Source organism: Meleagris gallopavo, chromosome 24 (genome assembly GCF_000146605.3).
Source record: "Meleagris gallopavo isolate NT-WF06-2002-E0010 breed Aviagen turkey brand Nicholas breeding stock chromosome 24, Turkey_5.1, whole genome shotgun sequence".
In the NCBI taxonomy this organism is placed as follows: domain Eukaryota; kingdom Metazoa; phylum Chordata; class Aves; order Galliformes; family Phasianidae; genus Meleagris; species Meleagris gallopavo.
The window spans coordinates 2,955,342-2,970,798 of record NC_015034.2 but is presented as its reverse complement, the minus strand read 5'-3'; the positions used below and the strand labels follow the sequence as shown (position 1 = coordinate 2,970,798).

At 59.6% G+C, this 15,457-nt stretch overlaps 1 protein-coding gene across 1 annotated transcript; it reads left to right on the top strand.

The window, feature by feature from the left end:
• Positions 1-3,029: 3,029 nt before the first annotated feature.
• Positions 3,030-15,294, top strand: HK2 (hexokinase 2). Its single transcript, XM_031556759.1, has 17 exons — positions 3,030-3,171; positions 7,061-7,209; positions 7,405-7,524; positions 9,358-9,453; positions 9,579-9,678; positions 9,785-9,968; positions 10,326-10,481; positions 10,598-10,831; positions 11,158-11,462; positions 11,724-11,872; positions 12,147-12,266; positions 12,371-12,466; positions 12,703-12,802; positions 12,878-13,061; positions 13,220-13,375; positions 13,582-13,815; positions 14,250-15,294. The coding sequence occupies exons 1-17, from the start codon at positions 3,030-3,032 to the stop codon at positions 14,392-14,394; spliced, it is 2,670 nt and encodes an 889-aa protein (XP_031412619.1). The 3' UTR covers positions 14,395-15,294.
• The last annotated feature ends 163 nt before the right edge of the window (positions 15,295-15,457 follow it).

Below are 15,457 nucleotides of genomic sequence, written 5' to 3'. Positions count from 1 at the left end.
CAGGCGGCCCCATGTGCCCCTCATTGAGCTCCTGTGGGATTCATCGGGTCCTGGGGGCAGCGGGGAAACAATGGGATGGCAGTGGGGTAACTGGGAGGGCAGTGGGGTAACTGGGAGGGCAGTGGGGTCATAATGGGATGGCAGTGGGGTGGCTGACAGTGGGGTAAGTGACAGTGGGGTGACTCAGTCGAGGTGACAGCGGGGTGGCTGACAGCCAGCAGCGGGGATTTCACGACTCCAGCACAAACACTGGGGCGGTCAGCTTTCCTTCTTCCCCCGTACTTTTCTTCATTCTCCACCCTCCCAGTAGGGGCTGTGTGACTGCGGGGTCCTGGGAACGGCCCCTCCTCATCCCAGCAGTGGGAAAGACAGAACAGACAGACAGACAGACACAGACAGATTTCTCCTTCCATCGCCTTTAGGGATTTGGGGGGCAGATTTAAAGAGCATCCCCTGCGGATGATGAGTGGGGCTGAGGATGGGGGCAGGGATGGGTGGGTAGGGCTGGGGATGGTGAGTGGGGCCAAGGAGGGGTGAATGGGGCTGGAGAATGAGTGGAGCCAAGGAAAGATGGATGGATGGATGGATGGATGGATGGATGGATGGATGGATGGAGCTGAGGATGGAGCTGAGGATGGATGGAGCTGAGGATGGATGGGTGAGTGGGGCCGAGGATGGGTTAGTGGGGCTGAGGAAGGATGGATGGGGCTGAAGAAGGGTGAGAGGGGCTGAGGAAGGGTCAGTGAGGCCAAGCAGGGATGGGTGGATGGCTGGGGCTGAGGATGGATGGATGGGGCCAAGGTAGGGTGAGTGGGGCTGAGAAATGATGAGTGGGGCTGAAGAGGGGTGAATGGGGCCAAGGAAGGATGGATGGGTGAGTGGGGCTGAAGAATGGTGAGTGGGGCTGAGGATGGATGGGTGAGTGGGGCTGAGGATGGATGGGTGAGTGGGGCTGAAGAATGGTGAGTGGGGCTGAGGATGGGTGAGTGGAGCTGATGAAGGATGGATGGGGCTGGAGAGGGGTGAGTGGGGCCAAGGAGGAATGAATGGGGCCGAGGAAGGATGAGCGGAGCCAAGGAAGGATTGATGGATGGATGGATGGAGCTGAGGAATGGGGAGTGGGGCTGAGGAAGGGTCAGTGGGGCCAGGCGGGGATTGGTGGATGGATGAGGCTGAGGATGGATGAATGGGGCCGAGAAATGGGTGCAGGGCTGGGGAGGAGGAACCGGCCAAGCAGGAACGCGGTGACTCAGCCTGGCTGGAAGTGACTCCGGGCTGCGTCACGGGGGCTGCGCCGTGGGGTCACAGCGTGCACACGTGGGATGGTGAGGATGTGGGGCTGCGGGGTCACGGTGGCAGCGTGGCCTTCGTCACCTTCCGGGATGGGAGAATGGGGTCAGCGCTCCCCAAAGCTGCGGGGTTCTGTGGGGTGAAGGGTTGGATAAGAGCTGGGAGGGGGCTTGGGGGGGTTTTCCCACGCTCAGTGCTTTGGGTTCTGTGCAGCTCAGGGTTAAAGCCTGCCCGGCCCGGACGTGGTTTTCATGCATAAGAGCTGTTTGTCTTTCCCCGGTGCCAAAAAGCGAAAGAATCCACCCCGAAAGGCGCAGCCTCAGCTTCTTCTGCAACTGTGGGGCCCCGGGGGGGGGGGCGGAAGGGGGGTTGGAGATGGGAGGGGTGGCAGTGCAGCTCCAGAGATAACACAAAAAAGGGGAAGCAGATCAGCACCCTTCCTATGGGGAGGGGGAGGGGAAAAGGGGGAGGAAGTGGGTGCTGGGTGCTCTGACCCGGCTGAGCCGGGCGGGATGGGCTCTGAGTTTGGAGGAGAAGATGATCCCGGGTTTAAAAGGGCTTTGGGGATTACAGGAAGGTGACCCCGCGCCTCGTGACGCCGCAGGTAGCGCGGGGGGCACGGGGGGATGGAGCCGTACGTGCCTGCAGACAGGTGAGCTGAGCCCCATGGGTGGGGTTTCCCTCTGAGTTGGCCGCTGCCCTTTAATTAGCGGTAAGGGAAGGTCATGGGGCCAGGGCATGGCCTGGCCGTCCGTCTGTCTGCACGCCTCCCGCTGCCCGTCCGTCCCTGCCCCGCTCGGATGGGAGCTGGCAGCCAGCTCAGGGATGAGGCGTTCCGTTTCGAGGAGCTCCGATGCTGTAAATGGGGCGAGCGGCTGCCGGCTGTGATCCCCGCAGGGCCCCGCAGGGATCCTCACCACCAGCATCCCCTGGGGAGCACTGGGTCCCACGGACTGAGGTGTCACTCCCAGCCCCACAGCTGGGAATCCAACCCCGGGACCCAATTTGGGGTGGCAGAGGGTGAGCTGGGCCGTGCCAGTGTGTTTGGGTGCCTGCAGGTGGGGGTTCTGGGCTTTGCTTTGGCCACCTGTGAGACTGGGATTCTGTTAGGCTGCCTGTAGGGCTGGGCTTCCCTTGGGCCACCTGTAGAATTGGATTTCTTTGGGGCCACCCGTAGGGCTGAGCTTCTCTTGGGCCACCTGTGGAGTCGTACTTGTCTTGAGCCACTGTGGGACTGGATGTCTCTTTGGCCACCCTAGGTTTGGACTTCTCTTGGGCCACCTGCGGGGTTGAGCATCTTTTGGACCACCTGTAGGTTGAACTTCATTTCGGCCACCTATAGGGCTGGGCTTCTCTTGGGCCACCTTCGATTTGGGCTTCTCTTGGGCCACATGGGGCTGAGATTCTCTTGGACCACCTGTAGAGTCAGACTTCTCTTGGGCCACTGTGGGGCTGGACGTCTCTTTGGCCACCTTAGGGTTGGATTTCCCTTGGGCCACCTGCAGGGTTGAGCACCTGTTGGACCACCTGTAGGGTTCAACTTCGTTTGGACCACCTTAGGGTTGAGTTGCAGAGCGGCTCCAGGTGTGGGATGCAGTTCTCCATGCACATCCCCGTCGTGCTCCGGTGTGTGTGATCTGCTCCCACCCTCCAGCTGCGGCGTTGTCCCCACGTCCCCCAGCCCCACTGCTCACCTGCTGCCCCTCTGTGCCCCACAGGTGGACAAGTACCTGTACCACATGCGGCTCTCCGAGGACACACTGCAGGAGGTGTCCGAACGCTTCCGCAAGGAGATGGAGAAGGGGCTGGGTGCTGACACCAACCCCACCGCCTCCGTCAAGATGCTGCCCTCCTTCGTCAGGTCCACCCCGGACGGGACAGGTACGGCGCCATGGGGACAGCTCGTGCCCCTCTGCAACCAGGGTGGGGGTCTCCCGCAGACCCAGGGGCTCCTGGTGGGCCGCGGGGTGCGAGCAGCCCTCCTGTGCCTCGTGCTGGCAGGATGAGGTGGTCACGGGTCAGCTCATCGCTTCTCATTAGTGCTGAATGGGAGGGGGACCACGTGAGGAGGCAGCTGACAATGCCGCCTTTCTGCTCCCTTCCCGCACGCCTCTCGTCCTCCCCAAGGGACCGACCCCTCTTGGCTGGGGGGGCACGGCTCCGCTTTGGGCTCCCATCAGTGCATCCGACGCCGAACAATTTCCTCATGCGGTCGTTGGCTGGAGATGCTCCCGGAACCCTTCCGTGGGGTCCTCGTAAAACCCGACGGGGGAAAAGTGAAGAATGCTGGGAGCTGCTGGGAAATCAGGGAGTTGTGGAACTGTAGAATGGATGGGTTGGAAGGGTCCTAAAAGGTCACAGAGCCGTGGGATGATTGGGTTGAAAGGGTCTTTGAAGAGCTTAGAGGCCATGGAATGGATGAGTTGGAAGGGTCCTTAAAGATCACAGAGCCATTGAGTGGTTGGGTTGGAAGGGTCCTTTAAAGAGCATAGAGCCACTGAATGGATGAGTTCAAAGGGACTTCAAAGGTCACAGACCCATGGGATGGTTTGGATCAGAAGGGTCCTTAAAGGTCACAAACCATTGGGTGGTTGGGTTGGAAGGGTCCTTAAAGATCATGTAGGTCCAGCCCTGCCATGGTAAACTCATCCACCCCCACCCCACGGTGTTCCTGCCCCACTCACACCTGTGTGTCCGGCCGCACCCTATGCATGATGGACACTTGGCCCAGCATGGGCCTTCCTTCCCAGCAGCTGCTGAGCCATAATTTGGGACTCACCCAAGAGCAACCCCAACACAGAGATCCCAAAGCATTGCTCCCAGGCTGCCTTTCGTCCCAGCCAGGACGGGGTGTTCTGCAGGGATTATGCTGGATGAGAGGGCTTACATCGCCAGCGGGTCACACTGAGTTGTAGGGGGAGGGCATGAGATGTAGGGGGAGAGCATGAGATGTAGGGCAAGGACACGAGATGTAGGGTGTGGGCATGAGATGTCGGATGAGGGCACGGCATGCTCTGCGCCAGAGGAGCGAGCTCTGCTGTCTGTGCGCCTCGGCACTGCTTTCCCCGCAGCTCTGCGGATAGGAAACGCAGTGCTTATCTTCGGGCCCTTTGCAGATTGCAAACAGCCCCCGGCGGTGAGCGTGCTGTTAGCTGTGCTGTTTGCTTTCCTGTTTGCTTGTGTCTTATCGCGGCGCGAGGCAGCGCCCAGAGCCCAAACCTCCGGGGGTGTGGGGTGGAAACCGGAGCTCTGCAGCTCCGACCTGGGCACGGCGCAGCCAGCCCTCTGCTCATTCCTTGGCTGCTGGGAAAGATCTGCTTTCCTGGATCCGTGCCCTGGGCGCCGTCTGTGTCCCCATGTCCCTGCACACACCGATGTCAGCAAGGCTCCGTGATGTCACCATCCATGTCTCCGTGCAAACCGAGACACGAAGGCTCCACGAAGTCACCATCCGCGTCCCCATGCAAACCGAAAACACCAGCGTCCTGAAGGCTCCATGAAACCACCACTGCAGTGTCCGTGTCCCTGTCTCCATGCACACCAATGTCATGAAGGCTCCATGAGGTCAAGGTCCACGTCCCTGTGCACACCAATATCACAAAGGCTCCACGAAGCCACCGTCTGTGTCCCCATGTCCCCACGCACTCTGATGTCGCGAAGGTTCCATGAAGCCACCATCCCTGACCCCGTGCACAGTGACATCACGAAGGCTCCATGAAGCCACCATCTGTGTCTCCATGTCTGCGCCCACCAACGTCATGAAGGCTCCATGATGTCACCGTCCATGTCCCCGTGTCCTGCAAACCCTGACGTCACGAAGGCTCCATGGAGCCACCAGTCATCTCCCCACATCCCTGCACACACTGATGTCACGAAGTCTCCATGAAGTCACCACGTCTCCATGCACACACCGACATCTTGAAGGCTCCGTGAAGCCACCACCGCAGTGTCCATGTCCCTGTGTCTCCACACACATCGATGTCACGAAGGCTCCGTGAAGCCACCATCTGTCCCCATGTCCCCATCTGTGTCCCCATGTCCCCACGCACTCCAATGTCGCAAAGGTTCCGTGAAGCCACCATCCATGTCCCCGTGTACAGTGACATCATGAAGGCTCCATGAAGCCACCATCTGTGTCCCCACATCTCTGTGCACACCAGTGGCATGAAGGCTCTGTGAAGTCACCATCCATGTCCCCGTGTCCCTGCGAGCCTTGATGTCATGAAGGCTCCATGACATCTTCCCACATCCCTGCACACGACAGTGTCATGAAGACTCCATGAAGTCACCATCCATGTCCTCATGTCCCCACACACACTGATGTCACGAATGCTCCACGAAATCACCATCCACGTCCCTGTGCACAGTGACATCACGAAGACTCCATGATGTCACCATCCATGTCCCCTTGTCCCCGCACACTGATGTCACGAATGCTCCACGAAGTCACCGCGTGTCCCTGTGCACAATGACATCACGAAGGCTCCATGATGTCACCATCTATGTCCCCTTGTCCCTGCACACTGATGTCACGAATGCTCCACGAAGTCACCGCGTGTCCCTGTGCACAATGACATCACGAAGGCTCCATGAAGTCACCATCCATGTCCCCATGCTCACCAATGTCATGGAGGCCCCATGATGTCACCATCCGTGTCACCTTGTCCCCACACACGCTGATGTCGCGAATGCTCCGTGAAGTCACCACGTGTCCCCATTGCACACCCCATCCAATCCCCCCTTCAGACACCGGAGTGCCAACGAACGCTGCTTTCTGTCCCCACCTTCTGCCTTGGTGGCCGTGTGCCATCCCCCAGCTCTCGCTCTGTCCCAACCCTACTGAAATGCACCCAGAGGAACGGGGCCGGCATGCAGCCATGTGCCGGCAGCGCTGGGGGTTGCTGGGCTGTGTTCCCAGAGCAGCACTCGGATTTCCTCCGAAAGCGTCTCCTCCGCTGCGCGACGCTTTGGAAGGGCAGAGCGTGGGGAAGGGGTGGGGGAGCTCTGGAGCTCTCTTGAGGTTCTTGCGTCAGCGTACGGGAATGGGTCTGGTGCTGTGACTTACAGGACCTGCAGCGCTGGGGGATCACTCGTGGTTTTTGGGGTAAACCCTGTGCAGTTTTGGGGTTCAGCCCCGTGGTTTTGGGGTAACCCTGTAGAGTTTGAGGCTAACCCCCATAGTTTTGGGGTGTGATTCCATGGTTTTGGGGCTAACCCCTGTGGAGTCTCGGGGTTCACTGCAGTTGAGTTTTGGGGTTAACCCCTGTACAGTTCTGAGGTTCACCCCTGTGGAATTGTGGGGTTAATCCCTGTGGGTTTGGGGCTAACCTTTGTGGACTTTTGGGCCAGCCCCTGTGGTTTTGGGGTTCTGTCCTGTGATTTTGGGGTTAACCCCTGTGGTTTTGGAGTTCATCTCTCTGGATTTCTGGGATTCAGTCCTGTGGTTTTAGGGCTAACTCCTGTAGAATTTGGGCATCCAGCCCTGTGGTTTTGGGGCTCATCCCTGTACAGTTCTGGAGCTAACTGTTGTAGTTTTGGGATTCACCCCTGTCGAGTTTTGGGATTAATCCCTGTTGTTTTGGGGCTGACTGCTGTAGAGTTTTGGGGCTAACTCCTGTGCTTTTGGGGGTCACCCCTGTAGAGCTTTGGAGTTCATCCCTGTGGAGTTTTGGGGTTTACTCCCGTACAGTTTCTGGGTTAATCTCTGTGGTTTTGGGGCTCACTCCTGTGGTTTGAGTTTGGTGTTCACCCCCGGCTTTCTCTTCCCCAGAGGACGGAGACTTCTTGGCACTGGACCTCGGTGGCACCAACTTCCGCGTGCTGCGGGTGAAGGTGTCCGACAACGGCCTGCAGAAGGTGCAGATGGAGAGCCAGATCTATGAGATCCATGAGGACCTCATGCGAGGCAGCGGGATGCAGGTGGGCCTCCCCCCTTCCCCATTGTCCCCCCAAAAGGAACATCCACCCACAGCGGGGCAGTAGTCAAGACAATGCCAGGAAATCCTTCAAGATGCCAAGGTGTCCTTTGAGATGCTGAGATGTTCTTTGAGATGCCAAGATGTCTTTCAAGATGCCAAGATGTCAAGATGCTCATCCTCAACCGTTGCCTTTCAGCTCTTTGACCACATTGCTGAGTGCTTGGCCAACTTCATGGAGAAGCTGAAAATCAAGGAGAAGAAGCTGCCCCTTGGTTTCACCTTCTCCTTCCCATGTCACCAGACCAAGCTGGATGAGGTGGGTGAGGGACGTGGGGGGCCGAGGGGTGATGTTCTGTGCAGGATTGGGTGACTGTGCACTGGTGGGGTCACACCTGGAGCACTGGGGGCAGTTGGAGCACCGGAATGGAAGGACCTGAAAGCATCTAACAGTACCCAAAGGAGGGCCAGGAGGATGGGGAAGGGGGGAGAGAGCAATGTGTGTGGGGAGAAGAGGAGGTCCCTTGGGTTCAGCGCAGAGAAGAGACTGAGGGAAGGCCTCATGGTGGCCCTACAGTCACCTCTTGGCCCTACAGCCCTCATGGCTTTACAGCCTCTCATAGCCCTACAGCCCCATGTGGTCCTACAGCCATACATGACCCTACAGCTCCTCATGGCCCTACAGCCCCTCATAACCCTACAGCCCCTCATAACCCTACAGCCCCACATCACCCTACAGCCCCTCATAACCCTACAGCCCCTCGTAACCCTACAGCCCCTCATAACCCTACAGCCCCTCATAACCCTACAGCCCCTCGTAACCCTGCAGCCCCTCGTAACCCTGCAGCCCCACATCACCCTACAGCCCCTCGTAACCCTACAGCCCCTCATAACCCTACAGCCCCTCGTAACCCTACAGCCCCTCATAACCCTACAGCCTCTCATAACCCTGCAGCCCCACATGGCCCTACAGATCCTCATGGCCTTACATCTTGTGGCCCTAAAGCCCCACATGGCCCTATAGCCATGTGAATGACCCTTTGTGGCCAGCTCGGTGATCCCTGTGGGTCCCATGGGACACAGAGCTCTCTGTGCCTCTCTCATTCTGCTCTCGGCGAGCAGCTGCTGGTGCTGGATGAAGGCATGGGGCAGCAGCTGCCCGCAGCCTGGCAGCCCCGGGGACGTGCCGAGCACCACATCGGCACCGGCGACCTCACTGTGCACATCCCACACCGCCACCTCCTGCTTCCCAGGGCTCACCCCGTGTGGGGTTGGGTGGCGGGCAGCTCCACGGCACGGCAGTGGCTCGGCACATCTGCAGCTCCATTCTGGGGCTGCAGGAAGTCGTGTTCCTATTACTGTGGTGGTGGGTGAGACCCCGTCCCACTGGTGCCCTCCGCATGCATCAGAGCCGGTTTTGCTGCAGGGCTCCATGAAGCCAAGAACAGAGGTCACGTCCCTCTGCCGGCGGCAGGGAGCCGATGACTCACGTGCCTGTGGCCATAAACTGGGACGTGGGAACCGCTGCAGATGCCGATGGCAGTGATAAGAGGGAGGGGCTGTGCCTGCAGAGCCGTGTCCGTCCCTGTGCTGGAGGAGGCTGGGCGGCTCTGACCTTGAGCTGTGGGTTGGGTGGTTCTGACCTTGAGCTGTGGGTTGGGTTGTACTGACCTTGAGACGTGGGTTGGTGGGTCTGACTTTGAGCTGTGAGTTGGTGGCTCTGACTTCGAGTTGTGGGTTGGCTCTAATTTTGAGTTGCGGGTTGTTGGCTCTGACTTTGAGACACGGATTGGGTAATTCTGACCTTGAGTTGTGGGTTGGTGGCTCTGACTTCGAGTTGTGGGTTGGTAGGTCTGACTTTGAGGCATGGATGGGGTAGTTCTGTTCTTGAGTTGTGGGTTGGTGGCTCTGACCTTGAGTTGAGGGTTGGTAGGTCTGACTTTGAGGCATGGATGGGGTAGTTCTGTTCTTGAGTTGTGAGTTGGTGGCTCTGACCTTGAGTTGTGGTTTTGTGGTTCTGACCTTAAGTTGTGTGTTGGTGGCTCTGACTTCGAGTTGTGGGTTGATGGTTCTGACCTTGAGGCGCAGTTTTGGATACGTGGTGGCGTGGGGTCCAGCTGAGCATCCCCTTCTATCTCTTCCCCCAACACAGAGCATCCTTGTCAACTGGACAAAGGGATTCAAGTGCAGCAGCGTAGAGGGGAAGGACGTGGTGTCCCTGCTGCGCGAGGCCATCAAGAGACGAGGGGTAAGGCGTCCCACCTCCCAAAATCCCAGGATGGGACACACGGGACGCAATGCGCGTCGTCACCGTGCAAGCGGAGACGCTGCGCTGCTCTTTGGTGGCACTCAGTGCCCCCTCCACCATTTTAGGACTTCGACATTGACATCGTGGCGGTGGTAAATGACACTGTTGGCACCATGATGTCCTGTGGCTATGATGACCAAAACTGTGAAGTCGGACTCATCGTGGGTGAGCGGGGCTGAGCGCAGGGATTTTGGTGGATTGCGTGGTGTTAATTGGGGAGGACGGGGGAGAGCCGGCATCCGATGCGAGTGGGTCTCCGTGCTCGGCGCAGGGACGGGCACCAACGCCTGCTACATGGAGGAGATGAGGCACATCGACCTGGTGGAGGGGGACGAGGGCCGGATGTGCATCAACATGGAGTGGGGCGCCTTCGGGGACGACGGCGTGCTCAATGACATCAGGACCGAGTTCGACCATGAGATAGACATGGGCTCACTCAACCCTGGCAAGCAGCTGTAAGCAGATTCCTGGCTCTGCTCTGCTCCACGTTGGCCATCCTCCCATTGTGTGGGACCGGTGGGGTTGTCCCAGTTAACTGGGTCACAGTGTCCTCCGTCCCGCCAATGGGGACCGCGTGGGATTTGGGCTGGCACGTCCACCCAACGCCCGCTTCCCTCGCCAGCGCTCCGCTTGGGGCTGTCAATCCACGTTTCCCCTGCCAACAAATCCATCAGTAGCAGAAAGGGAACACCACCACCTAATGTCCACAGCCCGGTCCTATGGAATTCCCATTCGGCAGACGGGCGGCGCGGCCGGGAGAGCGGTTGGGGTTAATGATGGGGGTCCAACTGTGCACCTCTTGTGTTTGTGAGGTTCGAGAAGATGATCAGTGGGATGTACATGGGCGAGCTGGTGCGCCTCATCCTGGTGAAGATGGCCAAGGAGGGGCTCCTCTTCCAAGGGAAGCTCTCTTCGGATCTGCGCACCACTGGGCACTTTGAGACCAGATTTGTCTCTGCTATTGAGAAGTGAGCAGGGGCTGGGTGTCTTTGCGGGGTCCCAACCCACCACCCACTAGCTGGGGGAAATGCTGGGCTCGCAGCAGATTTCCAGGCATAGATGTCTTCTGTTCTTCGGTGTGCAGGGAGAAAGAGGGGCTGCAGAAAGCCCACGAGATCCTCACCAAACTGGGCCTGGAGCCGTCCCATGAGGACTGCCTGGCCACCCACCGCATCTGCCAGATCGTTTCCACCCGCTCGGCCAACCTCTGCGGGGCCACGCTGGCCGCCGTGCTGCGCCGCATCAAGGAGAACAAGGGGGTGGACCGGCTGCGCTCCACCGTCGGTGTGGACGGCTCTGTGTACAAGAAGCACCCTCAGTAAGTCCTCGAGGCAACGGGGAGCTGGAGGAGGTCTGGCCTCAGGGTGGGGGCCCATGGGCACCTCTATTGGATCCCACTTGTTGGCCATCTCGGAGGAAGTCTGGCCTCATGATGGTGTCCTACCGGCATCTCTGTTGGATCCCATCATTGGATCCCACCTCCCTTGGACCCCATTTGTTGGTCGTCACAGAGGAGGTGACCTCATGGTGGGTCCCATGGGCACCTCCATTGGATCCCAAAGCCCATGTGGGCCATCTCAGAGTCTGACACGACCTGTGAAGGCACACTCAAGCCTTCTTCTTCCTCCTCCTCCTCTTCCACAGCTTTGCCCGACGCCTCCATAAGACAGTGAGGAAGCTGCTGCCTGACTGCGAGATCCGATTTGTGAGGTCGGAAGATGGCAGCGGCAAAGGGGCGGCCATGGTGACGGCGGTGGCCTACCGGCTGGCCGCCCAGCACAAGGCCCGGCAGAAGATACTGGAGGCACTGAAGCTGAGCCACGAGCAGCTCCTGGAGGTGAAGCGGAGGATGAGGGTTGAGATGGAGAAGGGGCTGGGCAAGGAGACGCACGCGGAGGCCACAGTGAAGATGCTGCCCACATACGTGTGCTCAACTCCAGATGGGACAGGTGAGGGCACCTTCATGTCCTGCGTATAGCAAAGAGCTCCCAGTGTCTGTGCCATGCAGGGACCGTTGTTCCCCTCAATGATGAGCAGCCCCGCAATTCCAAAGCTCTGGAATGACGATGCTGAGCCCCCAGAACATCCCACGCCCAACACAGCGCCCTTGGCTGGGAAATGTCACCTCCACGTTCTCAGCCATGATTTCTCGGTGCTTATGGTGCTCCTCACTGAGCTCTCTCTCCTCACAACCCTCTCCTGGCTTTTAGAAAAAGGAGATTTCCTCGCTCTGGATCTGGGGGGGACGAACTTCCGCGTGCTGCTGGTGCGGGTGCGGAATGGAATGCGGCGCGGCGTGGAGATGCACAACAAGATCTACTCCATCCCGCTGGAGGTGATGCAGGGGACAGGAGAGGAGGTGAGTCCACCCACCGTCCCATCCCACACACCCAGCAAGGGCAGATGAGCGTCAGCCCCACTTCCCCACCAGGGAAATGGCACAGGTTGTGCTCTGAGCATCGCTGATGGCTTTGGGGCGTTGCTGGGATTGGGGCCAGGGGGGCTCTGGGGCACCCCACAGACGGAGGACCGCATCCCACGGGTGGGAGTGCTGCCCGCTGGGATGTGGGGGAGCCTGCAGTGCCTGGCACACGCGGTGACTGTGCCCTCCTGCCCTGACTCTGCACATACAGCTCTTCGACCACATTGTCCACTGCATCTCCGACTTCCTGGAGTACATGGGGATGAAGGGAGTGTCGCTCCCGCTGGGCTTCACCTTCTCCTTCCCATGCAAGCAGACCAACTTGGACGAGGTGAGCCCGGCACTGGCAGGATCCTGAGTGTGTCCCTGAGATTTGGGGTCTGTGGGGCACTTCTGTCCCAACCCGCTCACCTCAACCCTCTTTTCTCCTCCCAGGGGATTCTCCTCAAGTGGACAAAGGGTTTCAAAGCCACGGGCTGCGAAGGGGAGGACGTGGTGAGCCTGCTGAAGGAGGCGATCCACCGCAGAGAGGTGAGCGGGGCAGCTCTGCAGCGGCATTAATTGGGCTGGGAATGAATGGGCTGAGCGTTGGGATGTCAACCACCTCCCTTAGTCATCACATAGAGGGTGGATTTCCAGAGCCTGGAGCTAAGAGCCGAGCAGTGCTGCCCTCCGCCCATCCCACCCCCTTGGGCTGCCCCATCATCTCCGTGCAGGAAACCACCCAACCCAACCCAACCCAACCCAACCCAACCCTTCCCTTCCAGGAGTTCGACCTGGACGTGGTGGCGGTGGTGAACGACACGGTGGGCACCATGATGACCTGTGGCTACGAAGACCCCTACTGCGAAGTCGGGCTGATAGTTGGTGAGCGCCGCACCTTTCCCTGCCCCACGCAGGGATGCCCTCCCCCTGAGCCCCACTGAGACCCTCACCCCACAGGTACGGGCAGCAACGCCTGCTACATGGAGGAGATGCGGAACGTGGAGCTGGTGGAGGGCGACGAGGGCCGCATGTGTGTCAACATGGAGTGGGGCGCGTTTGGGGACAACGGCTGCTTGGATGACATCCAGACCGAGTTTGATTTGGCTGTGGATGAGCTGTCCCTCAACCCCGGGAAGCAGAGGTGTGTGGTGGTAACGCTGGGGCTGAGAGGAGCGGTCCTTCCCCTGCACGACCCCGATGGTGCTGGACCATAAAGACGGTGCTGGGTGCCATGGGGTGGGCAGGGCTGTCCCCTCCGCCCTCGGGTGCCAACGCTCGGCCCCGCCGTCCCCACTCCAGGTTTGAGAAGATGATCAGCGGGATGTACCTGGGGGAGATCGTCCGCAACATCCTGATAAACTTCACCAAGCGAGGGCTGCTGTTCCGCGGCCGCATCTCCGAGCGCCTGAAGACCAGGGGAATTTTTGAGACAAAGTTCCTGTCCCAGATAGAAAGGTGAGGATGCGACTGTGGCCGTCCTGCTGTGTTTTGGGGGGGGAGTCCTGGGTGCTCAGAGCCAGGGCATACGGTGTGAGAAATGAAGTGCACTCCACCCTGGGCGTCCCTCCAGTTGGCGTTACCCAACCTACGGCTCCATGGGTGCCATAGGACACACGGATCTGGGGGGAAACCTCCTAACTTCTGTGCCCCCCGCCCCGCAGCGACTGCCTGGCCCTGCTGCAGGTGCGCTCCATCCTCCAGCACCTGGGCTTGGAGAGCACGTGTGATGACAGCATCATCGTCAAGGAGGTGTGCACCGTGGTGGCCCGGCGTGCTGCACAGCTCTGCGGGGCCGGGATGGCCGCCGTGGTGGATAAAATCCGTGAGAACCGCGGGCTGGATTTCCTCAAGGTGACGGTTGGCGTGGATGGGACGCTCTACAAACTGCACCCACAGTGAGTGCCCAGAGGGGAGAGAGGAGCGGGGAGGCGGTCTCCTGGGGTTCTGCCCACCAGGAGGGTCTGTGGTGAAGCTCTGCCCCTTCCAGTGGAGCCCACACAGAGGCCAAGGGTGCAGGGATGAGCAGCAGGGCTCAGGGCTCCACAGCGGGGCATACAGAAGGCTCAGGGCTCTGTGGTGGAGCATACAAAGGGCTCTTGGCTCCATAGTGGACCATGCATCGGGCTCAGAGCTCCATGGTGGGGCTGCACACAGCCCCTTGGCACTCAGGTTGGGTGCCGGCCACGAATCAGGGCTGGAAGGCAGAACGTGGGCTGTCTGTGCCCGGTTCCCAGCACTCCCACATTGCGTTGGCTGTTGGCGTGGGATGGCATTGGCCGCATCACAGGACGGCTCTGATGGGTTCCTCCTCCTCCTCCTCCTTCCGCAGCTTCTCGGCCATCATGCAGGACACGGTGAGGCAGCTGTCCCCGTGCTGCGAGGTGACCTTCCTGCAGTCAGAGGACGGCAGTGGTAAAGGAGCGGCGCTGATCACGGCCGTGGCGTGCCGGATTCGTGAGGCCGGGCAGCGGTAGGGGCAGCTCGGAGCTCAGAGCTCTGCGCCCGAAGGACGATTCCTTCCCCGCTCCCTCCCTCCGTACACACACACACACACGGGGCCCTCCCCCCTTCGCTTTCCTCGTGGGACACGAAGGCTGTGTCCCCCTCAACCCCAAACCACTCACATGCCCCCCGACGGCAGAAAGGATCCGCGTGGAGCAGAGCCTTCGATGCCACATCCCGCCCCGTAGGGCCGTCCTTTCCCTGGACACCTCCAGTTCTGTTTTCCCCCCCCATCACCTGCACAGGTGGGGAAGCACTGGGGATGGGGGTCCCATTGCATCACCCGGCGTTGCGGTCCCACGTCACTTCGCCACGTCCTTTAGCGGTGGCACCAAATCTTCCTTTCTCTTCGTTGTTTTTTTCCTTAATTTAACGTTTCCTTGGGGTCAGACTGGAGAACCCGACATTGCGGGGCGGGGTGGGGGCACTTTGCTTGTCCCCAAAGGGATACATGGGGGGAAGGGACGCGCCGCAGCCCCCGAGCACGGTGTGGGGCAGAGCTGCGCTCACGGAGGACGGAGCTCTCAGGGGACTCCTTTGCGTCGGTACTGCGCTCTCGGGGTTGAAATGAAGAAGGGAAGCTGAAATCGCAGCTGTCAATATGAAGGGAAGGACGGACGGAGCTGGGGGGGCACTCAGAGCTCAGCCCGGCCCCCCGGCACGATTCGGATCCAAGCCAAAGACGGTGGGGCTGCGAGCAGCGGAGCTGCGCCTGCTGTTCTCCTCTCGTGTTTACACTATTTATTTTTAGCCGTGATAGATAGAGAGATAGAGAGGCTTCCTTATTTTTGTACTTTTCGTACCGGTTTCCCTGGCAGTGTGGTGGTGTTGTACTCCTCGGCTCCCCCCAATAAAAATGTGGAACCGACTGAGCTCCGTTTGCTGGGTTGTGCTGAGCCATGGAACCCACGGCACAATGGGGAGGGGGGTGATGGACAGCATTCCTCGTGACCCCATTTCTGGTCTGCCTCACCCCACGCTCCTATCCTCATTACCAGGTCCAAGCAGGGTGTTTGGGTTTTTTTTCCTTTTTTT